At 39.7% G+C, this 24929-nt stretch overlaps 3 protein-coding genes across 7 annotated transcripts; all 3 read right to left on the reverse strand.

Moving 5' to 3' along the window:
* Window positions 1-4452: 4452 nt before the first annotated feature.
* fbxo36b (F-box protein 36b) lies at window positions 4453-6688 on the reverse strand. The gene is given in 5 exon segments (XM_031749791.2): window positions 4453-4651; window positions 4654-4777; window positions 4987-5159; window positions 5605-5713; window positions 6584-6688. Coding segments are annotated over 5 exon segments (555 nt in total). The 5' UTR covers window positions 6680-6688; the 3' UTR covers window positions 4453-4598.
* Window positions 6689-6957: 269 nt separating this feature from the next.
* agfg1b (ArfGAP with FG repeats 1b) lies at window positions 6958-19106 on the reverse strand. 3 transcript variants are annotated; one of them, XM_031749769.2, is made up of 12 exons: window positions 18730-19105; window positions 15055-15148; window positions 14674-14789; window positions 13860-13998; window positions 13550-13703; window positions 13219-13326; window positions 10112-10256; window positions 9784-9863; window positions 9587-9679; window positions 9216-9374; window positions 8576-8670; window positions 6958-8467 (listed from the first exon to the last, which is right to left on the reverse strand). In XM_031749769.2, the coding sequence occupies exons 1-12, from the start codon at window positions 18894-18896 to the stop codon at window positions 8408-8410; spliced, it is 1410 nt and encodes a 469-aa protein (XP_031605629.1). In that variant the 5' UTR covers window positions 18897-19105; the 3' UTR covers window positions 6958-8407. The 3 variants fall into 3 exon arrangements, with proteins under 3 accessions (XP_031605629.1, XP_031605628.1, XP_031605630.1); XM_031749768.2 differs by having other exon boundaries at window positions 13219-13329; XM_031749770.2 differs by lacking the exon at window positions 13219-13326 and having other exon boundaries at window positions 18730-19106.
* A 153-nt stretch (window positions 19107-19259) lies between these two features.
* zgc:110269 (probable flap endonuclease 1 homolog) lies at window positions 19260-24886 on the reverse strand. 3 transcript variants are annotated; one of them, XR_005609171.1, is made up of 11 exons: window positions 24584-24886; window positions 23757-23823; window positions 22856-22958; window positions 22587-22641; window positions 22416-22477; window positions 22182-22318; window positions 20870-20930; window positions 20611-20742; window positions 20383-20523; window positions 20126-20270; window positions 19260-20018 (listed from the first exon to the last, which is right to left on the reverse strand). XR_005609171.1 is itself a non-coding variant. In XM_039602806.1 (11 exons), exons 1-11 carry the CDS (start codon window positions 24663-24665, stop codon window positions 19962-19964), a joined length of 1017 nt encoding a protein of 338 aa, XP_039458740.1. In that variant the 5' UTR covers window positions 24666-24886; the 3' UTR covers window positions 19260-19961. The 3 variants fall into 3 exon arrangements, 2 of the variants coding, with proteins under 2 accessions (XP_039458740.1, XP_031605645.1); XM_039602806.1 differs by having other exon boundaries at window positions 20378-20523; window positions 22617-22641; XM_031749785.2 differs by having other exon boundaries at window positions 20378-20523.
* Window positions 24887-24929: the final 43 nt, after the last annotated feature.

A 24929-nucleotide genomic window follows, 5' to 3' on the forward strand; every position in this document is an offset into this window, starting at 1 on the left:
GAGTGAGTCACGATTGAGCAATGTAGTTCATCAGCATCCTACTTTTTTCTCTTTCCCCTCATCCAGACTCAACAGAGCAGATACATTAGAGAGCTTGCTCCTAATCTGTCTGCTTCTTTTTTTGCCCTCACACTTTCATTCTCATGATTCACCTCATTCATCACTGATCAGCACGTCACAACGACACCTACTGAGGATATTCAAGAGAATGCTTACCTCAAGACTCTATTTTCTTAGACAATAGCCAAATGTTTACTTAGTTCGTGTTTAGGGTGTTATCATTTATCCATAATAAGATTTTATAGCTCACTGATCTGAGTAGCTGTTGAACAGACATGTGGAGTAGACCATCATAAATTAATCTGTTGCATGTGAAGGCTAGAACACTGAGTTTTGAATCTTGAAAATTATAGCATATACATTATTTGCTATATATAATGTAAAATGAAAATTACTTTCTGTATGAGTAAAAGTCAACAGAGAGAAAAACACACATCAGTAGTGGTCCCATCTTTGGAAGTGTACATGTGTCAACACAGAAACATACAGGATTGGATTAGTGTGGCTCCAGTAGCTTGGTAGTGGTCAATTTATAAAAGCCTGACAAATACGACCTTAATTGTGTGAGCGACCTAACAGAGAGACAAGAGAGGAAAGGCCAAATATGTATATTAGCCAACCATTGATATTTTTCTAATTGCAATAAATGTGATATATTAGGCTACATTCCAGTGCACACACATAGATATGTATATACCAACACAGATAAATATATAATTTATACCATATAATAAAATGCATATGTTATAAATGGTATAATAAATGTATTAAGTCAACATTTTCATTTAATTGTTGCAACTTTTTCTTGAAATTAAAGAAAAGTTTTGTATTTTCCTTTTGTTACTGTTGGCAGGAGTCCTACCAGCCAGCTATGATAATGCAGGCTAATTCAGTACAATAAACCTTGGATAATATTAGCTAATCCTTTCTCAAATGGCCTCAAGCTCTCAGTGCTCCACAGAAGATCAAGAGCTTTGCTTAGTGTTTGAAATCTCCAATCTCTAAACTTTTGTTTTTCAAAAACGCCACAAAGAGCAAGCAGTGTGACAGAGCAGGAAATCTCACAGCAAAAACAGTCATTTCCTTAGTGAAATTTAAATTTTCTGTAGATTTGTCATCTAAATTTGTATGGAGTTAAAATGAGGAAAGACAGAAGTTGAATCGGTGCCAAAAAACCTTAATTAAACTTAGATCTCGCTCACTGGTAATTCACTAAACTCTAACTAAAAAAATCATAGAGGGATCCACCTGCTGAAGACAACTTTAAAGTAGTCAGCAAGTCAAAAGTCAATCATGTAGTAAATGGATCAGTGTCAGTGAAGTACTTTAAGCCTCCTGAGTGGATGAAAAGATACCATAGGTTTCATCTTTTACTAGGTCAGAGAAAGCAGAGTAAGGTAAGCTGAAAGATCCACGGCCACTCTGTAGGTTCCCACTTACTTTACAAACGATCTCTCCTGATCCATGCAACTGTCACGGAGCTCATTAACTCATTCAGACAAACATAAGTATGGCACCAGCCATAACCAAGTATGCAAGAGAAATGAAAAATAAAGCAGAAGTACCTACATAAGAGAAATTTTTACTATTTTCATTGCTCTACTTTTAAAATTTTCTGGTTTACATAATTAATCTCTGAGCAGCCTGCTCCTTGAACGTTAGGATGATTAGCCTGGCCTCAGGTAGTAAAGGTTAAGATAGGCAGAGCATTCTCATCCTGTCTCCCACATGGTCCATTATGTGGTCTTTACGTGGTCTGACTCAATCCTCTTACCGCCTTTTCAAACCACTCCACAAAAAGAGGAAGTGGATAGATAGTATTCCCAGAGCAGCAGGTTGGAATACCATAAAACAAAGACGTTATACAGGGGGGAGGGAATTTATTTTCAGAATCAGAATACTTTATTAATCCCTAAAGAAATTATGTGGTTACATGTGGTTTTCTGGGACAGCTTACACATGAAGTATACAGAAAACCCTAAAATATTAAGACTTCATGGTCTGTTGCTCTCTCTGTTCCTTCTTAGAAAGCTTCAAGACCAAAAACCAAAAGCTGAGGTGTAGGATGGCCTGCTTTAGATGGAGACTGAAGGCAGCCTGATGTAGAGGTAATGGCAGATGAAAGCCCCTAGAAAGAGTGACCACTTCTTATAGAAGGGGGAACTGACTTTGGATGATGGTGGTGAAGATTGCTTGAGCCTTTTGATTTCACAGAAATTTCAAAACGTTAACTTTCATCCAGTCAAAATAGAAAGATATATAGATATATATGTGTGTGACTGAAACAAATAACTACCCTATCAAAAATGCAGCATAAACTGCATCATCGGTTGTGAACAAAGACACAGATAGACAGCTGCAGAAACCACAGAGGAGTTGTCGTTCCTATTATACGTCTGTGCGCACCATCCATATTTGGTGCACTGAATTGCAGTGTCTCTGCCACAAGTCTGTGCAGTCACAAAAAACAGACAGCCATGCAAATGTCTGCAAAGACCCTGGCAGTCACCAGTTAACAAAGAATTTTGCCTACTCGGACACACTCACTTCATGTGAACCAAAGGTTTGATGTTTGAATTTGCTGGTGAAGAGAGGAAATGAGTTCATCGCCAGATTACCATCTGGCAGAGCGTCGTCTCACACGGGTGACTTTGTGACTCTGATTGTTCATCATGATTTTATCAGGAAGACTAAAGAAAGCAAAACAATCAGAGGAGCGCTCATCTGCAAAACGAGGAATTTTAAAACAAAACTGTCTGAATGACATCATGAACTCAAGAGTCAATGGGAAGATTACTAAATAAGAGTTCTAACTTTTATGATTTGAAACTTTGATTGTAGCAAAATGAGTTATAGATTCCCTTCTGTAATCACGCATCCATCAGACAGCAGAGTCACTTGGAAGAACTCCATAAGATAATGAACGTGACTTCTAGAAGCTGTAAGTCAGAGTCAAAAGGACTCAGAGACTTGGAGAATCACCAGCAGAGACAAGAGAACAGACACAGTAGTAAAATGTCCCTTTAAGAAGACACATTGCAGGTCAGAAGCACAGGTGGTTGATACTTCCTTCTGGCTAATCCCTGCTCAAACTATCTAGAGCCCACGGTTTCCTGCTCAAAAACAATTCAAGTTTTAGTTACAAATACAGGCATCCATCTGCACAGATGCATTTGGGAAAGTTGCTAAATTATTGTCCTCTTGCTTTTGGTTCATTTTGCAACTTGACCCCAAAGCTACAGAAACAGAAACAGTCCGGTTCTGTCATGTGAGGTGCCCAAAAACAAGCCCAGAATGGACCATTAGCTTTAGCAGCCTGTGTCCCTTTAATTAAAAAGGAAAAAAAGGACTAGCATGATTGGACAGATACCTGACAAGGATTTCATAGCTCCTCCCTTTTACAGTGTTGTAGGCCCCAACCAATAGGAGAGCAACGAGTAAACGTCTCCTGGCTAGTTGGATAACACCACGTGACCTCACAGGGGCTGAAGCAACTCTTCCTTGTTAAGAATGTAACACTGACAGGATAAACATTAATATATAATGTGATGGTCACAGTAAAACTGAAGTACAACAGAATTCAGTTGATGTCAGCTGATAAAATCGGGCTCATTTATTTATTTCCTGGATAACTGCTAACCCATGACAATTGCTAACTTAACTGCATTGTCAAAGAAGTGTTTGAATCACCTGCAAAATGGTACAAAATAATGTGTTAGTTTTTCTCAGTGACAGCATCTACCCCAATTAAAGTTAAGACTCATATTGCTGTTACCAGATATGAATAATCATGTAATTACCTCATCATTACTTAACACGTCTCTTTGAGCAAAGTTGATCCTCATCCTAACAAAGCAGCAAGTTTATTCTGAGACTCAAAATTGGTAACTGAATGACATTAGTCAGACAATTGAACTGCATATTTTAGATTAAATTTATTTATATTTTCAACCTACAATGTTTTACATTAGCTACATACTTCCACAATGTATTTTACAGCAATTTTGGACTATGCTCAATTGCTAAGTGAGAAAAGTTATGGCACAACAAAGTGCAGAAGATAAAACAAGCAAAAATTAGTTTACATTTTATCAATGAAAGAAGACATCTTTAGATAAACTACACACAACTAATTTTATGAAAGCTTAACATGCAGAAACAGCACATTAATTTAACAGTAAACCTAAACCACATGACTAGGGGACATCTGATGAAAGGATTAATTCAGTATCTTGTCTGGATCTGTACTGTAGTCTCCTACTCCACTGCTCAGTACTCTGCTCTGAGTAAGGGTTTCAACCTGATACCTCGTGCCCTCCAAGAATTGGTCAGTCACAGAGTTGCTTGAATCAGAGCCAAACTGTGGTTCAGAACCAGGATCAGGGTCAACATCACAGCGAGAGCTGGAATCCAAGCTACTGCCAGTGTCAGTGCCAAGTTTAAGACTGCAGATGTCAAGGTCAGACTCCTCCTCAGAACAGAACGCCTGATTTGTCTCCAAGCTTTCACCAGGAGATTCTTCTTCTTTCGTGTCTGAGTCAGGAGCCTGCCACTCGGTCTTGAGCCTCCTGCGGCTGATCAACTTCTGCAACTGTAGCTTGTTGGTGAAGAAGACAGTGCGCCACCCAACTTCTACTGCCAGAGATGCCACCTCAGCCGAAACTGTGTTGCAGTGCCGATGCACCGCCTGTTCCCAAAACTCCTCTGATCCACACAGCTGAAGACCAGACGTAACAAGATAAGATGTGTTTTGAGCTTAAGAGACAATTAGAACAATATAGGAATAAAATGCAACTTCAGTTTAAGACCTGATGATTTATAATGGCAGAGGACAAATTGTGCAAGGGTAAACAGATGTCACATTTAATATCCAATGATGCAGTTTATTCTTGGCAGCAAGTTTATTTGCATGTCTATTAAACTTACCTTTCTGAACCTGCGTGACGTTCGTCCCAGCTGACCCACATCCTCAAGCTCCAGATAATTTATTATCCGCAGAAGTAAGGAATCAGGCAAGTGCTCCAGATAATCATAATGGCCTCGGCACAAAGCTGCGGCGTACTCTAAGATTCGAAGGCCGAAAACCATGCGGACCTCACCTGGGAAGAAGCCTCTATTTGTCATCATGTACAAGGATTAAGGTTGTTTTCACATACAGTAAATACAGTGTATGATATTCATGTGACACACTGGGAATGTGGAGTAATGGCTTAGAGCCAAAATGATGAAAAGGCTAAAAAGTAAGTAGGGTGACAGGGGTTTGTTACTAGGTGAGAGTGTGCTTTTTTTGTCTAATATATTTGCTTATGTTGGTAAACAGGCTATAGACAACAGGATTTACAAAAGGGTTACATATAAAATAGAGAAATTACCTGTTTTATAACTACTCTGTGTTCCACATTATAAACAATCCAGTTCTTTTGGGACACTCAAACAAATATCTTTTTAGATATTTATTTATTTAGACTTGTGTGTGTGTTCTTTTTTTTCCACTGTTAAAAGTCTTGAATGAACATGACCAAGATTTATGTGATCAGGCCTTACTGTGCAGCCAAGTGTCATCCAAGAAGTCCTCATGGGATTGCTTCAGCTCCCCTGGCTTGGAGTACCTGTCCACAATTCTTGGAGATATCTTCCACCATCTCCATACCACCTGGAAATACAAGGTCAAAGTACGACTTATGATAATGATATTTACAACCACAATTTTTCCATTTTTTTTTAGATATACAACTCTATGGTATTTACATATTCTAAAGATAATTCGAGTAAAATACTTAAGAAACATATATTGAACAGTTAGGTGAGGGGCCCATGGGCCAGTTCTGTTGTAAAGAGGGATAATCCTTTTTCTATTGTACTGTATACTATTGTGTTCTGAATAGAAAAGCAACGCAATCCAGTAAAAACAACACCTATTCAGACATCTGTACATTTTAATGCCGGAGTGTCACATTTTACATTGTGAGCCACATGCAGTGCACTTTGATTTTATGAATCTCCCCTTTCAGTCACTGTAAATGAATGTAACTGCACATTTAATCCCTTGGATACGCTAATATAAGAAGAATAAGTGCAATTTCAACATCTCGGTTACGACAAGATTTTTTTTTTTTTAATTAATTAAATAACTTAAAAAAACAAACAAAAACAGGCAACATTGCTGTTGGACTAGTATGAATGGCCATGTGGAAGGTCTTTATCAGTAGAAATAGAAAAAGTTGTAAACGTATGCAAATTAAGTTAAAAGTCCAAAATGTATGCGTCCCTTCACGTATTCCATTCCGATTCTGATCTCCGGTCCTTATGTTTGACCTTGTGGGTTGTCACTTGCAGTTAATAAGTAGCAAATAGGTGAGGATGCTAAACAGATAGAGTTGCTAATTTAAGTTTATTGGCTACAGCTAAGTTAGCCACGAAGTCGCTACATGGGAAAGCAAACGGCTTCTTAGAGAAATTTTAAAAATATTTTTAAGCAAAGTTTTAATGAAATTTAGCCCTTGTCATTGCTGTCATTACTTACATCTGACTTGGTGACAGAAAAATGATAAAAGTTCTGAATGGGTGCAGGTCCCCGTCCAGAGATTTCAAACAAGGGGTCTGTTAGAAGGGACGCCATGTCAGTTTGTGTGTTGGCATGGCAACGGAACTTTGTCAAACACAACGTACCCCAGAGCAAAAAAGCGTTTCGCGTCATGTTAAACCAAATTTAAACGACTCAAAGAAACCTTAGTGTAAACTCAGGTGCTTAAACATTTTGCTAAAAATAAATAAATACATAAAAAACCCTCAAAACTGGACTTTATTACACTCTACAAACAAGAAATATGTAAATCACCAAAGGTTTCAGTGAATTAAACAGCCCTACGTGTTTTCGTATCAAATAAACACTCACAATTTGTAGTTAAAAATCTTTTTAATTTATTTATACATATATTTATATATGTACACATATACTCACCTATTCTTGTAAAGACAAGAAACACATTGTCAAACTCATTGTTAGTCATACGCAGCACAACTGAGACCCTAAAGAGTTGCAGTAATGATCCAGTAATGTAGTAGTCCCTGAATTAATGTTCTTTTCTTTTGCCTTATTCCAAAGCAATCCTGGTCAATTATATCCTTATTATTCTCCTCATTCTGTTCTTCTCTCCAAAAGCTTTTCAAAAAAGAAGGCAAAGAAGAGGACAGATATTGAGGGAGTGCACTGAATAGGTTACAGGTTTTGTTTTTTTACTTTATATGTTGTATATGTTTACCTAGGCAGGCTCTGGTAAACCTGTCACTCCCTGTCAATAGGACAAGTCATTATGTGAACAACTCTGTTCTGTTTTGTTTTTTTGAGGTAACCATTCTGGGTCACACCCACACCCTGAAGCTTTCATGAACAGTCTTTCCTTTTCTCTTTACAATATTCCTAAAATATAATATCTGAAGCTTCCTCCTCTGACATATTCAACCAGCAGTAGTGATGTTGCTAGAGTATACTAAATAGTTTTATCAATTAAGTAACAGAAACAAGAAGTATTTAAATAAAGGCCTTTTGCTCCACTTGTGCTCTAGCAGACATGCCTCTTTTTATCCTTTCAGCTGTAAACATCTTGAGTTGTCTGCCGGCTCAATTAACTAAAGACTTGCACTTGGTTTCAAACTAAAATTTAGGCCACACTTTTGACTTAATAGTGTAGGATCACTGCTGTGCCCCATTAACCTGTGTGAGATGTTACTTTAAATTAAAAAGATGCTGCTGCTCTGAGTATACAGGCAACATTTGTTTCTTACGGACTGTACTCTGGATCTGCATGTTAAAAGGAAACACCTTAATGCCAGTATAGTAGCAGTAAGCTAGAATAAAGAGATATCCCTTTTGAAAAATTAACACCTGCATCAAATACAGATCATGGACTTAAATGGAACCCTGTTAATAGTCTTAAAGTGTATACCCTTACCTACATAGATAGTGTGTAGTGGTTTTTTTTGTTTTTTTCCACAAGGTGTCTGTATACTCACCTTTGTTAATTCAGTCCTTGTTATACACATACATGTACTTAATTGTGATTACAAATGGTGATATGCACAGAGCGTACAGTTATAAACAAAAAAATAAAAAGCATATAATGTATACAATCCAAACAGTACATTTGCCCTCATAACAGTCCCTTAGTCTTCAATAAAGTCCTTTGTAGTCCTTCATAGTGTTGTAAACTTTTTTATAAAGAAAAAAAAAAGAAAGAAAAAAAATCTAAGTCATTTTTTAGAAATGTACTGCCACTAGTTGTGACTGAACGGGTGCCTTGAATATGTGCTGCATGCTGCCCTCTGGTGGAGAGAACCAGGAGCTGTGCTACAGGAAAGGGTTGGTGGATGAACCCCCTGAAGGGAATGACCCGGCTGGTGCTCCTGCCTGAAATAAGAGAGAGTCCAAAAACATCACTGATTTGAAAAAAAGGGTCTATAAAAGCTTTCAGGTCAATCAGTGTGACAGCTTTTTGAGAATGCAACGGATGCTCACCACAAATGGGTTATTGGACATGCCAGGGACAGCTATGGGCTGCCCAAATGGTGTGATCGAGGGCTTGTTCTGACCATAGACTGGGAATCCAGGGCCTGGGGGAAGACAAAAGGAAAAGGGGTTTAAATGTGTTTGAGACTGCTCTCTCCAGCACTCTATAGAGCCAGTATTTTCCTTTTATTTTATTGCAACATTTATATCATCATGCCATAAAGATAAGGCCATAAAGACATAAAGACAATCACTTTACAATGATTTAATGACAAGAGTCAAACCTTTAAAAATTCTACGGGAGTCGAAAAAAAATAAAATTGCAAAGAGAGCCGCGGCCTGGCATGCCTGATTGCATTCAGTAAACAGAGCCTTATAATAGTTTTATTTATTGTCATCATTATGAACTACAGCAGACCCTAAAGGTTTGTACACTAAATGCAATCTTTTATCACTGTGCAGTAGCTGCCACTGCCAGGTTGCACTTTAATTTGAGGCAGCAAGGCTTCAACTTATTTCTTAATGCAGAGAGCTGTTATGTAAATAAGAACAAAAACAGGAAAGCATGCAAAAAAACCCTTTAAATTAATGGCCGCCACTGCACAGACTCTTAGGGTAAGAGGACAGAGGGATGTGGAAGACCACTAACCATTAGACTGAGGGTGATAGGCCCCTGGCTGAGAGTAAGGGATGGGGGCCTGACCAGGGAATTGCTGCTGGAAGTTTCCGCTGAAACTGGTGGGGAGGCAGTAGGAAGACGCATTCCCAAAGCCTGCAGGCATGCTCATAGAGCCAGTACCAAACGAGGCTACGAGACACACACAGCATGTGTGCACAGTCAGTGTACACACATACCCACAACACACACACACACACACACACAAGGAGTAAATTCTAGATACTTTGGCAAATCACAAAGCTAATAGGCAATGTAACTGAGTTACATCAAAGTAACACAAATGTCTAAGTAAAACAGAAACATTTCAAGTGAAGTATATTAAACTCTAAGCGCGCACACACCTGCAGCTGGAGCTCTGCCATTGGTCTGAAAAGGGTTGGTGGCCATTTCTGGTGGAATGGCTCCAGCAACGAAGGGATTTGTGGATGGGACAGCTAGATGGAAAACAGCCACAAAATGAGTGATTGAGCTAAATGAACAAGAGGTAAATGTTTTTTATCTGTGTTTGCATCATTGTAGTAGTGAGCACCATGACCACCTCCGAAGCCAGGTTGCATGCTGGGTAACACAGGTGGGTTTTGAGCTGGCGATGAACCCAGTGCTGGTCCAAATATGTTCCTGTAAAGAAAATGATGCCACTAAATGTTTAATAAAGGCTATGAAAGGCATTACCAGCCCTTTTTAACATACATGTGCATTTGCATCAAGTGTTCATCACACTGATAAATACACTTATCAAATCAATGTATAATCCTTTAATACTTTTCAGAGTTTTTTCAGCTTTGCAGAGGGGCCACATGAAGAAATTCACTGTTCCTGGTAAATCTCATTGTGTGTGTGTGTGTGTGTGTCTCACACTTTCTCACCCTTGCACATTGCTGCTTGTGGAGGCAGAGGAGCTGAGCTCGTTGTCTAACTCAGCCAGAGCAGCATAGCGGTCCTCTCTTTGGCTCCCTGTCTGACACTGGGCAGTGGCGGCACTAGACACTGATGGAATTGGCACTCCTCCCCCTTTCAACAAATATTAACATCAATAAAAGAACTTGTCAAACATCAAGTGCCACATGCATAAACACACACACACACCCAAATAATTAAAAGGATCAAGAGCAATACTCTCCCTGGGAACCTCCCTTTGCTGTCCTTTAGGGATGTCTTTTTCAAATGAGCACAAATTCAAAGGACATGCAGGCGTATTCACAACACTTGTCAAATGGCCTTACATGGACAATAGGGCTGTGCGATATGACGAAATATGTCGCCTGACGAAATGACACTATTGTTTGTTTCGTGGTGTTGCAAAATACACTGTTGACAGCAATATTTGTGAAGATGAGGCAGAACCAGGTAGCTCCAAACAGAAGGACCAGTCAAAACAAATCGAGGACCTTATTCTTAAGCAAGGGGCTACCTCTGTAGCATGGACATGGTTTGGTTATGAAAAGTCTGACACGGACCAGAAAACTGTACCATGCAAATTATGCTGCAAACTGGTCCCCACCACAGACTCAAACACGACAAACCTCTTCTACCACCTACGCAAGAATCACGTGAAAGAGCATGGAGAAAGTTTAGAGACGCAAAAAAAGAGCCGTCAGGTGCTCAAAGTAAACCTTAGACTCAAACGTTAGAACAGCCTTTTCCCCGCAGCACACCATGTAATAAATACAAAGAAAAAGCGTCCGTTACAACTTATATCTAAAAATATATAGTTTCATGTAGGGCTGCACGATTTTGCATAAAATGAGAATCACGATTTTTTTGCCTAGAATTGAGATCACGATTCTCTCACGATTTTCTTTTCCAATATAAATATTTATTGCACTTATTAACTGCACATCAACTTCGTAACAGTTGAAACTGAACATAAAAACAATAAATAAAAATAAAAACAATAAATGCCTCACATTTTGTGGTTGCCGCAAAATGTTGTACTGCTTGAAATTCTGTCTCCACCATTGCTCGACACTGCGTGTATAGAGCAGGTAGTGCAACAATAGAAAAATAGTTGCGGGACGGCACTGTGTAGCGTTTGTCTAGGGTGTTGATCATTTTCCTAAATCCCTCGTTTTGCACAGTGTTGATATATCTTTGGTCAGGTGATAAGTAATAGCCTCCATAATTTCTTTGAGCCTGCGGGAGTTCGACGTGTATAGGGAAGCGCTGTATAAGGTTCCCGTTATTGATGTTTGGGTGGTTGACCGGCACAAATTTTCTCCTGTCACTTTCTCGTCATCCCTGACGTGTTCTCCGTTGTTTTTTCCCTGCCAATTTGAGCATCACGGCACAGCTTCTGTATCATGTGGTATAAGGCTCCGCCCATGTCATTTGTTGAGCAGGAAGGGTGAGCGCTTGTTTTCATGCAGATTACGTCCCGGCTCAAAATGCGGTACAATCGTCGTCGTCTTTTTTTTTTTTTTTTTTTTAAATCGTTGTCATTTGGAAATGAGATCGCACATAAGTATGACTCGAGATCGCGATTTTCTAACGATTAATCGTGCAGCCCTAGTTTCATGCATCGGTCAAAACACTCGACTCCAGGTACACGACGCTCATCTGAAAACACGTCACAAGTCGAGTTGCCCAAGATTCACAGAATTTAAGAATAAGAATAATAAGAATAAGAACAACTTTATTTATCCCGAGGGAAATTCTTTTGTCATGTACATGCTCAAAGCAGCAGGAGAGACAGAGGAACAGATGAATAAGATATAAGATATACAATATATACAATAAGAATAGTGTACAGTAATATACAGTAGGATAGTGCAAGACATAGTATCGGATAAATCTAACGAAGTAATATACATAACTATATCCTGGTGAATAAATAACTATCAGTGCAGGCGATTCTAGAAAGTGACAAAGTATTGTGCAATAGAATAAAGGGAGTAGCAGCATATGATGGGGGGATGAAAACAAATATTCAATAAGTACTCTTGGGTAATATTGCACGGTCTGGGAGGGAACAGAATAACATAGGTAATCGTCTCAGGAGAATCACCTACAGAGTGAGGAAGAGTTAAACAGTCTTATTGCCATTATTTACAGAAAAGCACTATTTTGTGATATATATTGTTCTGGTCCTAGTGGACAATAAGGGACATCGTTTTAAGTCTGGGGGGAAAAACGGGCTACATTCTTGTCGAATAACATTTCATCTTGACAAAAACTGAGGTCGGTTGGTATGACACGAGGAACGCCTCGTGTCATACCAACCAGAACACTAAGATGTTAGGTCTTCAACAACAGTTCTGTCTCTTCTGTGAGGTTAAACAACACAAGTTCTCCACAAACTGTTTAGTTTTTTCTGTCCCTCAGCTGTGATGTTGCCAGTTTTTCTGGCTGGAACGCTCACATGGAACAGACAGACGGTATTTTACATACCCGCTCATCTGTTTACATTCTTTCTCTGAATCTCGCCAGCTTGCAGCCTGGTTCCCGATTATATCACACACTTGGTGAAATCCAGTAAGCACGGCACAAAAAAGGGTTAAGGAAATTTTATGAGTTTGTAACCACCTAAGCTGAAACGATGGCAATGGTAAGAGAGAAAGATATTGTGCAGTCTGAGCCCAGTGTGATACTTTACACACTGGCAATGGTTTGCCAGCGTCCACACGATGTGCAATATTGTCAGCAGAGGATGGGTACAAGCTCTGTGCAGATGTCATGTACCCTCCAGTTTAGGCTGAGCATTACACTATAGGGCACTACCTGTGCATGCTTCCTCTAAATGACCTCCAAGCACACCAGAAAGCACTACAATAAATACAACTGCCCATCCAAGATAACCATAACAACAGTAACAATGACCAACAAAAACCTTGAGCATCCAGAGTGCATTCCTGGATACAGCGGGCTGTAGTACAGAGGACAAAGCAGGTGAGAAATGAATTTAAAAACAAAACACTGTAGTAAGGGAGCATACATGTGGATAAGATGGAGGGGAAAATGGCAGGGAGGGTGGTACCTGATGAAAAGGACTGTGAGGGAGATGATGTGCTCTGATGGGATGGAATTGCAGTGTTTCCAAATGCGTCAAAGTTGGCAAAGTTGGTATTTGAATTACCCTGAGGTGCTGCTGCCATACACAAGGGAAAATTAACAACAGACAATGAATGTGGGAATAAAAACAATGGCAGGAGAAAAATGTAAGGGACAATGACAAAACACGGTCTTCACATATTTGTATATACTAGTTGGATGTCAATTAAAAAAAAAAAACAACAACAAAAAAAAAAAAAAAACAACAACAACAACAACAACACTACATGTTATGAAAATCATGAAAGCTATCTTACCTGACTGGTTTGGAAAATGTGCAAAGTTGGCAAAGTTGGTAGAGGTGGCAGTCTGAGTGGGTGGAGCAGCAAAAATGTCTCCCAGGTCTGAGAGCAAGTCAAATTTCTTCTCCTGAGCAGCACTCTGAGCTTGGGAACGAGCTAGCCCCGGAGACTGGGTGGTGCAGTCAAGAAAAAAAAAAAAAAATATATATATATATATATATCACACACACACACAAAACAAGACTTTTCTTCAGCTGAAAATGGAATGAGAAAAGGAAAAGGGTGGTCGATGGGTTGAATGAGGCTCAGTGTGCATTCGTCTCACCTGGCGCAGAGGGGTCTTATTGAGCTGCAGGGTTTTGAGGGGTTGGACTTCTGGTGTGCTGCCAGTGCTGCTTGCTGAGGAGCCAGACACAGAAGCCTGAACATTTGCTACTACCCTTGCCTGGTCAGGAGGAACATACCTAAAGATCCAGGGAAGAGCACCAGCATGAAACAAAAGCCATATTTAGTCCCAGCACACAGAGCTTTGATAACATGATGGCCATACTGAAGTGCTAGTGGAACATATCATTTTAGGTCTCAAACGACGCATATGGTCTGAAGATTTTCACATATATGGTTTCTGTTACCTTAATTTACTTAGTTATAGTGCTGGATAAATAATAGGGTTCATGACCATTGTGACACTAAGTTGGATAAGCGTTTGAGACAATGGCAGAAGGACAGTATTTCAAAAGAAGATAAAATTGGCCCCACGCTTTGTACATGAGTATTTGAAAGTTGTGCTTGAAATCCAAAAATTCTGCAGAAGAAGCAGCAAAATGATACAGAAAAAAGAAAGCCTTAGACAATGAAGAACGTGCTGCCAAACTCAAACATATGGTTAACCAAGTCCACAGCAACAAAATGGTTTTTGGCAAAGGTAAAGCTCAGCAATCATTTTCTGTGCTGACAGTAACAAGCAAGGACTGAACACGCACTTTGTGAATTCTTAGCACTCTAAAGTATTTACTACCTTTATAACATAACCCAATGTTTGCACACAGTTAAAAAAGATATATATAAAAGTGAAATAAAGTATGCAAATATCACTGCTCAAACCTGATAAAACAAATAAAACAACAAGGTTATGTTACCATCTCTTCTTTTCATATTTTTCCTGGAGGAACTCTTTTACTTTCTGCGGTTCTCTGAAATCTGGAACGACCGATGTTCTGTCGTCATAGAGGCCCAACCAGATGTGTTTACAGACCTACAGGGGGGCACAGGAATGAAGGGAGTGGGAGGCAAGGAGAGGATAGTGGTGGGGGTGGTGGCACAGCCATGAACGAGGTGAGGGAGAGTAAAGGGAAAAGGGGGGAAGGGGTGGAGAGAAATGTGAGTATATAAAAAGGAGAAAGGAATGCCAATAACTTGAATAAAGAAGGCTCCTGCTAAATTAGGACATGATTATCAAAATAATGCTCGACAGTGTAAATGACAGTGCTTAGCGCTTTGCTGTAAAGTGTGCGTGATACCTCGTTGCTGTGTTTCTGTAGGAACTCGATTTCCTGCTGTGTGAATGTGGTCATAGAGATGGACTTCACTCTGTGTGGGGGATTCAGTCCTCGCCTGTGGGTGGAGGAGGTATATGTTGTTAGCTAAAGAACAAAAGAAGCAGGATGCCAACCAGTGCTGTTCGTTTACAAAGAAAAAGCAAACAGAAACCCAAACCACAGATGCCCCATTACATCTTCTTGTCAGAGTGAATCCACCCTTGAGTACTTTATAGCCATTTTCACACATGCACAACAGCAGCCCTGAGCTTTTCATATCATTAATAGATGGAGAACACACATGTCCCATGGAGACGGACATCAAATGCTTTTTAACCCGTCAGCTCCCTGTGCAAAGTCTGTGTGATTTCTCACAGTGCTGATTTACACCAGAGTGAGAAAAGCTGCACGGAAATGTCCGGTGAAATCACAGGAACACAGAGTGGTCATCATGTCTCCTGTCTCTACTCTACCCAGGCGGCTCCCTCGCCTGTACTAAGAAGAGCATTTCCAACGCATCTGAAGCTGACTTTCTCCTGCGGTGTGGTACATGTGAGTAAGGACAACTTTAGAAAGCAGCTTTGTTTGGGACCTGCCAAGCACATCGGACAGACGTTTCTAAAATACAGAACAACAACAACAAAAAAGTTTGTTTGCAATTAGTACAGTTTTAGGTTCAAATATTAGGATTGTAATTGTAAATTCACCGATATCCCAAATATTACTGACATAGTTTAATTACACGTGACATATTTATTAGGGATTTCTAGCAGATGCCATAATATCCACATATCAACAAATAATCTGTGTGTAGTCGGCACGTTCTCCCTCTATGAAATCACTCCAGCTTCCCCCCACAGTCAGAAGTAATGCAGGAGTTTGTTAATCAGCAGCAATGTTAAACCGTCTATAGGTGTCAATGTGAGTGTGAATGGTTGCTTGTCTCTCTGCATTAGCTCTGTTGCACCACACCTTTCGCCCCATGACAGCTGGAACTGGTTCCAGCCCACCCTGCCAGCCTGATTTATATAAAGGAAAGAATATGGATGGATGAAAAATGAACTGATGGATGGATAATCTGTAAACCCAAACTTACGAAGATCAGGTAGAACCGAAGATCTGGTATTTTAAAGGAAAAAAACAATAAAAGTGTCAATCAAAAATAGCTGATGAGATTTTTGATTGACACACTGAGATACTTTTCAATCTTTGGTTTAATGTTTTGAAACAAGAAAGTCCCTGTGCATATTTACCATGGACACACGGAAAAAAAAGTTAAAACAAATCTCGATCAGCGGATCTGAATCAAGTGCAAAAATCAGTACAAAATAACTGTGTAGTAACATTAGTGGGTATTCAGGGATTGCGACACATATAAATCCAAATGTAAGAAAAACGTGAGTGTGTTAGTAGAAGGTACACAAACTGCTTTGTGAACTTTAGCGTAAAGAGTAAACATGACCAAAAAAAGGGGGGGGGTGTGACATGGGTTGTGATTTATTGATTGATTGTGTAGGACAAAGATCACACTTTCAAATGCTAAGAGAGAATATGTGCACACACACACAATATCAACACAAAAAGAGTAAAACAATGCTACATTAAAAAAAACATCCAAATCTGCCTAAAGCAGAACGTCCTCAAACTAATGAGGCTTTGGCAAAACCCAAACTATTGCTGAAGAAAAACAAAATTCATTTAAAACAAACTGAATTGAGGTCAACACAGAGACATTGTCATTGGAAACCAGGATTGATGTAAAAATTGATGTAAACTGCAACTTGACAGACCTTCAACACTTTGTCTAAACATGGGGAAAAGTACAGTAGTTACTATTTGGTCTGCACATACCAAATCATTGTACAGACCTGTCTGCATAGAACAAAACTCACTTTGAGAAACTGATTATTCATCTAATTATTTCCAGTTGCCAGAAAAAAAAAAAAATGTGAATGCCAAGATTTCTTGCAGCGACTCCTCATAAATTGTGTTCTTCTGAGTCACAATCGTCTACACTCACAATCTGACTAAACTATTAACTCACGAACACATATTTACTCAACACAATGATTCATCACTTGTTGTGCAGACCGTACAAAAAAATTACATGACAAACTCTATAACTAGCAGTAACAACTTCCATCAAACATTTCCTGTAGCTGCTTGCACAATGATGAGGTTGAATTTTGGAGCATTCCTCCTACAAAACTGTTTCACTTCATTAAATTTGCTGGGATGCTCTGGTTTTAACTTCCTTCCTGCTATGTCATCAAAACCTCTTAAGATTATGAACTGATTATTTGGTATAAAATAAAAGAATAACAGTGTAAAACTATTCAAAATGTAAAAAGTGTTAGCCATGGTCAACTTTTCTTTCCTGTTATCCATTCATCCTGTTCCAGTTATCCTTATCAGCGTGCCAGGGGGAGCTGAAGCCTAACACAACTAACGTAGGGTGAAAGGTGGGAGTACACCCTATTTAAGTCCCCAGTCTTTTGATATCACTTTTTTTAGTTGGTGTGCTACTACTTTAACATACATAAGATCCCATTCACATTTTGTTTGTTTGTTTGTTTGTTTCCATTTTGGGCTGCATATGATGTCAGAGAGACTGGATATATGGTAATATTGTCAGGGACGATGTTCCATCTGCGAGTATAGAAGCCCCACCCACCTGCTGTCCAAACCTTCTGTTTGTGAGGAGCTGCCAATTAGAAGAAAATTAGTTTTAAAGGGAGATGAGTCAAAACAACTTGTTTTAGACAGACTTGTTATAAACTGAAGAATGGCATAAGACAGACAAGCTTTATGCTGAACTGTCAATCGTGCAGAGCTACTCTAATAGAATTTAAGAATTGAATACAGGGCTAAACACTATCATAATGTCCAATTTAAAGGGTAAGCAGTGACTGGCAACACCTTGTCTTAAGTAATTACCATGCTGTATACTGATAGCAGGATACGCAGAAATGTTTCCTCAGTATCAGCAACTTAATGGGCGTGGGCGGACAGCATATTGCGCTGATCCGGTTTATTGCCTGAATTACGATTTCACAATGATTTGACATTTTGAGGAAGATGTGGTTCAGTCGCATAGCAGTTGCAGGCGACCCGCTGGCCCAGCTGCTCTTCAATTACTTCCCAACTTCAGAGACCCACCCTGCTTCTGCTTATCTGGATGTGTGTGTTCTTGCGACAAGCCTTCTCAGAGGTCCAGCTAAAGTTCAACTAGAGGAGGTCCCCCCCCCCCCCACATGACGTGCTGTTTTTGAACCCGGTGGTCAAATATTTGACTGTCAGCCATAGTTACGAACCCAGCGTTAGGCGTGCTACCCTAGACACACACACTCACACAGACTCATACAGACAATCAAGCCACTGACACAGACCCCTCACTCACCCTGTGTGTTTTTGTAATAACACATGTTATCACACTAAAGCAGTAATGTAAGCAATCCAATCTGCTAACACCGCCCATCCCAGCCCGACAGCTCCGGGCTGAACCGAAGGTAACGTCTGCATTACCTGTCCTCACTTTAACACTAGCTAACTAGCTAACGGTGCCGCCAAGTCAGCGCCGGTGTCCCCACCGCTCTGCCGTGCAACCGTGGGACACTAAAGAATAAATATGACACTTTGGCCCGAAAGGACACTCACAAGATCCCGGAGCAGGTGGTACAGACGAAGGAGCCCACTGTCATGTTGACATAGGTCGGGCCGCGTTGGTCGCAGTCGAAGCATTTCCTATTCGCGGGCAGGCTAGTCATTTCCCGGAGCATCTTCAGATGAGTCTCCTCCTGCTTACGCTTCGCACTCGTCGCCATGACCGAAAAACTAAAACGGCTTGTTTTACCTAGGGGTGGGGGGAGTTTGGTGAAGGGACGCGGGGCAGGACGGGTGTCTTCAGGACAAACTTGCCGCGTACGACGGCGTTAACTGTGGTCTGAGAGACACCTTGCTGTGAGAGGTCTACAGACCGACTGGCACACTTCTTCTCCTACACGCGAAAAAAGTGAGAGCCCCAGCAGCTCCTCAGCCACCGGCGCCATCTGTTGGTTTGGAATGACGCCTCGTATTGTGGGTTAAAATTAACACTTGCCTTTGGAAGTGCTTCAGAAAATAATGTGCTATGAAAACACAGCACTTTTACAGTGTCCATCCGCTCATAAGCACATCACGCAACAAAACACAGTCAAACATTGCTTTAATTTAAAAAGGCAAACTGAAACGGATATAAAAATACAAAACATAAAGAGCATGAACGTAAATTCTACACGTTCTTTGCATTGATTTAAACACTTCAGCGTCTCTTTTAGACATGATACCACTTGTACATGTTTTAATATTCAAGTCTTTGGTCCTTGCCTTGGCACACTTTACACAACAGGTGCTCATTGAATATCTAGAGATGAGACATCCCCTGTCTCCAGTTTTGGCCTCCCTGACAGTGATCACACTGTTCCCTTTCATAGCCATCCACCTCCTGCTCTGCTTTTCTTGGTGGCTTTGCAGGAAACTGCTGGACACACTGAAGAACTGCCCAGTGATTTGTATTGTTCACATGACATCACTTTACTGTACTGTCAGAGGAGCTGTCTTGTGTGATGTCTATTTTGGGTTCTTCTTAAAAAGTAAAAGGCACTTTGATAAGATGAATCCTGTAAAAAAAGAAGATTTTTTTTCCTATAAAAATATTTACATTTGTAAAAATATTAGTGTAACCCATGATCAAATGAACAGAATAACATTTCTCTTATGGTGCATATTCAAGATTGGGATGACAGATAAGCTCCATGTTGAAATGGTCCATAATTTTTTGAGATGTCCAGACAGAGATGAACTGAGAGATGAACACTCCCATCTTTGTGGCGTAGACAACTGGCACATGCTTATTTTGACTTTGGTCTCTTTCTGTCGCTGGTTGAGGAGCTTGCATTGTCCACAGGCTAGAGGAAAAGTAAGAAAAGCAAATTTTATCCAAGTTATTTTTACCTTTTTATTCCTAAAAATAAAATCTGATTTATAGTTGCAGATCACTGTTTTCTGAGCTCACCTGCACTCTCTTTCTGGTAACCCTAAAGAAGTCCTTAATGGAAGTCTGCTTCCCACCACCCTCTGCCTTTTCCTTTTCCCTCTCCTCCCGTTTATTTTCCCGCATCGTACGGAACTTCACCATTCGATTACGGATCCTCTCCTCCCTAAAATCAAACAAAGATGACTTTCAAGCTGTTCTATTTAAATATGTATATATATATATATATATATATATATACAGCACAATAGAAAAAGTCAATAAAAAACGTACTTAACTCGTTTGGTGTGACAGAGGAACTCAACCAAGGCCTCCTCGTTTGGCTCCGTCCAGATGAGCTCGGGAGCTGAGCTTTGTGGTCCATCCAAGAAAATCTTCCTTGCTTCTCTGTATTTCCAGATATTTGGTACAGGATGGGTCTGAAGGCCAGATATCACTGGCTTGTTAGATGTCACATTTTCTTTTGTAACAGAGGAAAAGCCAAAGCTACAAAGACCATCTGATACCTTTTTGTTGATATGCAAAACCACATCCTCTATGGTACGGTGCTTCTGGATCAGGGTCAGAGCTCTCTTAGGACCCAAACCGGGTATCTTTTCACAGTAGTCGCAGCCAAGCAAAATGCACAAGTCAACAAACTGGCAGACAAAAGCAAAAAAAGAGAATAAGACACCTCAAGTGCATTTCTATAGAGCAGTATGTCCGATACAGATATATTATAATAAATTACATACTTTCAGAGAAATCTAATTGTTTCAATCTTACCTCCTTACGACCAATTTGGAGTTTTTCTAACAGTTTAGGTAAGGAGTATTCAATGACTTCACTGTGAAAAAGAGCATAAATAAAACATTAAGCTCAACTAGATCAACTAGTTCACTTGCACAACTAGATTTCAAAATCTAAAACCAAAACAGAGACAAGCAGAAATAATACATTAAGAATAAATAACCAAACAAAAGACATACAAATGAATGTTTCATATACAATGATAATCAAACGTCTCTTATATTTGTTTACCCCTTTATTTTTAAACATTTTAGCGAAATACACAACCCTAACACAACTATTCCACACATGTGACACATATAGATTAAAAAAAATATATATATTTGCTTTTATCAAACATACCATTTGTTCTCAGTTGATACTGTATCTCTCTAAGTACAGTGATCAACCATATCAGAAAATCTTAAGACGTGTAGTAGTTCATTGGCTGTTTAATAATAATCTGATCCATTTATAAAGCTTTCAGCCTTCTTGTGTAGCAAATTCGGTGGATTAATGTTTCTTATCTCCACCAAGGTCATGTTTTTGGTAGCATTTGCGTGCGCGATATTCTGTCTATAAAACACGATAGCTCGAAGGTTTTGAATGAATAAAACTTTGTAGAGGTGTAGAGTGGAGTCATTTCAACAATCCATTATCCACTGGCTACTCCTACATAATGTTTTATTTATCTACACCAGCTGTTCTTAACCAGTCTTTTGCTGCAGCAGTGCTAATTTTTCTAGATTTTGCTAGCATGAAGTTTCAACATTATATATTTTGCCTTTATCCATTTTTGAAATTAATATCATACTTAGAATTGCAAGAATTGCAAAGGTTTTATTTTTATTTACATTTTACACCACATCACAACTTGGTTTAGAAACTGAGTGTAAACTACCTGCTAATGAGCTGCAAGCAGCCCTTTTCTGTCTGACAGTCCACTGCTGTCTGCAAGAAAAAGTAAGGAGCAGATTTCCTTTTCTTTTCTTATGAGACTTGTGGCTGTGGTTTAAAATAGTTCACCACCTGCTGCCAGAGAGTACAGTCATTATGGAGCTCCGTCTCATCTACTATAAATACAGAAAACTGCTGTAAGAGAGCAGGTTATTACAATAACTTGAGATTCTAATCATTTGACATAATAATTTACGCAAAAATACGTATGAGAGCCTCATAAAGCTTCAGGTCTGTAAATCCTCACCTGATTATGAACACTAAATTATTGCAACAACCATTGCAAACCTTTGAAATATTTCTTCTTTTTAAATTTAAACAAATTTAGTAAAGTGAGCTGCACAGTTTCTACCTGTCTTTCTTTGCATTCAGCTGACGAATAAGAATATTGGCTCCAAACGGCAGCGTGTCCATGTCCTCCGACGCTACGGCGTGCACAGTTCCCTCTCTCACCAGCTGAGCGCACAGTGCCTCAGCGTCCCCTGGAGCCTGAGAGACAAAAGTGACGTGCATGAAGGGAAATCTGCAGAGGAGGAAGAAGAGATGAAATATTGCACAAACATATTCATTATTTAGCAGGTCGTACCTGGATAACAGGTACACCCAGATACTCCAGAAGCTGAAGACATTCTTTAGTCTGTGATGACGCTGCAGTGAGCACAGAGGAAAAATACATCAAATTAATATTCCCAGTAGATCACCCTGTTCTAAAACCACTGAAAACTCAAGTCTTTGTGCATTTTCTGCACAGACGTACCTGTGCCCGTCCAGTTTGAGTAATTCCTACCTGCTGTCTGGGCTCGCTTCTCAAGCTGCAGAAACAACAGGTTTCAATCAGTCACAGTCATCTGTATCATACTGCAGGAACCTGCTGTCTCTGTCATCTGGCACTGATCAAATTTACCTACACATTGAAAATATTTACTTTAGACTAGTCTCTCTGATCTAAAGTGTTCTTAAACATGTCATGAGGAAATGTTTAGTATCATGTTAAGTCAAAAAATACACATGCAGGTTGTCTCTTACAACAGCCTTCTTTTCCCCAGGAGGCTTTCCATCAAACACAAAGACCGGTTTTATGCCATGTTCCAGGAAAGTGAGTGTGCGAAAGAAGAGACCTGTGAGGGGGCTGGAGAGGAGAAATCAAGAGCATTTCACAAATATACACAGACAAAAAAGAATAGAAAGACTTTTTTTCTGCACAGCTACCTCAAGGGTTTATAGAGAATGGTCTGAAAGAGAGAAAATATCCAAAAAGCAGTAGCTCTCTGGGTGAGCTTTATGCCAGAGGTCAGAGGAGGATGGCCAGACTGCTTCAAGCCGATAGGAAAGCAACATTAACTCAAATAATCACTCGTTAAAACCAAGGTATGCAGAAAAGCATCTCTGAGCAATGACATGCTGAACCTTAAAGCAGATGGGCAGAAGACCACACAAGGTGCCACTCCAGTCAGCAAGCATCTGAGGAATGTTTCCAGCACCTTCTTGAATCTATGCAACAAAGATTTAAGGCTTTTCTGAAGCTAAACATGGGTTCAACCCTGTACTGGCAGGGTGTACCTAACAATGTAACCAGTGAGTGTATTTTATTGGTGTCAGTGAGGTCTTGTTTACACTAAATGGCTGTATAATTGTAGGATTTGGTGATTTTTGCCTGTTCTAATATTTTTAATCTTATGCACTGATAACACAGTGAAACCTTTAAAAGTACAAATTAAGTGAAATGAATGAAAGAAAAAAATTAAAATCTTTAGAAATATTATTGCACGATTATTTTAATTCAGTGTGTTTGTATTTTTCTAGGCACCCAGTGTACTAGGTTTGATATAAGGAATGAATACACCATGATAAACAGTTACGAGATAGAAAAAATAACATTTGCTTCAGTTTAACAGGACAGAACAGTCAAAAATCACAACATGCTTACCTCAGTAAAGGCGTTGCTGCACGGAACTGATTTACAACAATAGAGGTATCGAGTGCGATTACTTTTCCTGAGGAGTATAGTAATACAACAGCAGCAGCATGAATACACAACAGTTTACATTTGCCCTTGGACATGAATTATTTGTCAATAACATCCACTCAAATTACACTGATTAAATTCACTTAAACGCACTTGAAATGATCTACAGTAGCTAATACTGTACTCCATTTACTTGTCAGGAATTTATGATGGAAAAATATTTCCAGCCATAGCAGTATTGATAATAATAACATGCAGCGTTGATTTGTACTGTATAAATTGCTGGTAGGGTTATTAGGGCTATTCTCAGCAGTAAACAGGGCTGGACTATGGACCACTTCATAAACCGTTCAGATAACATTTGATTCCTTTACAATGTCCTGGTGGTCAAAGTGTGTGGCGAATAGTATTAATAACACAGTTATCACGTAATGCTACGCGTGTGTGTGTTCGGCACTAATAAAGTTACATCGAATCAAAACAAATAAGATACAGATGTTTTGAATGGACTGTGTCGTGTTAGCTAATTAACATAACAAAACATAACTAGTCCGGAGACAGGTAATAACTACCTCGGAATGCCAGATTAATATAGCAGTAGCTTTTAATTCGTGGTACGTGGACTGGTAATACTGTTTCTTTAATGTCAGGTGCTATAATCACAGCTCGAATATAGCGATGCTAGTAGCTAGGGGGAGAGTGCTAACATTAGCGGCTAACATTAGCGGCTAGCAAACCTGACCTAGAGTCAGACCTGCTGCTGAAACCATCACCGATCGTGTCTGTACCTGTGTAGTGAGTGATATCCTTATATGATATGGCATCAGGAGCATCTGAGCGTATTAAATCAGCCAGTTTAGTGATCCCCATTGTGCCGTCACCACCGACAGTTTCCTCTTCGAATTACTGTTCCCGGAAAAAAGGCGAAAAAGTGATTTAAAGTGAGTTAAGTCGAGTTTCCCAGATAATTAGAGCCGGATCCCTTGGATAGTAGATTCTCGCAAAAGTTTTAATTGAAGACGTCTCTCAAGTTATGCCTTTCAAGTTAAAAACACATCATCATCTTCTTCTTCCTGGTGCTGCATGCCTGCCACCTAATGGAGAGTGTCGGAGTCAGCGCTGAACACATACACA

The sequence above is a fragment of the Oreochromis aureus genome, linkage group 18 (assembly GCF_013358895.1).
Source record: "Oreochromis aureus strain Israel breed Guangdong linkage group 18, ZZ_aureus, whole genome shotgun sequence".
NCBI classification, from domain to species: Eukaryota; Metazoa; Chordata; class Actinopteri; order Cichliformes; family Cichlidae; genus Oreochromis; species Oreochromis aureus.

Bases quoted from the DNA above. Each gene is read 5' to 3' on its own strand.
- agfg1b (XM_031749768.2), bottom strand. From the start codon at position 18,896: ATGGCGACGAGTGCGAAGCGTAAGCAGGAGGAGACTCATCTGAAGATG. The intron at 13,999-14,673 runs GTAACATAACCT...CTGGATCTTTAG, and splicing joins AAATATGAAAAGAAGAGATG to GTATGTTCCTCCTGACCAGG. The intron at 10,257-13,218 runs GTACCACCCTCC...ATTTGTTGAAAG, and splicing joins CTCACAGTCCTTTTCATCAG to GGGGAGGAGTGCCAATTCCA.
- zgc:110269 (XM_031749785.2), bottom strand. From the start codon at position 24,665: ATGGGGATCACTAAACTGGCTGATTTAATACGCTCAGATGCTCCTGAT. The intron at 22,959-23,756 runs GTAAGCATGTTG...TCTCCTCTCCAG, and splicing joins GCAGCAACGCCTTTACTGAG to CCCCCTCACAGGTCTCTTCT. The intron at 20,019-20,125 runs GTGAGCTCAGAA...CTTTTCCTCTAG, and splicing joins TTACCAGAAAGAGAGTGCAG to CCTGTGGACAATGCAAGCTC.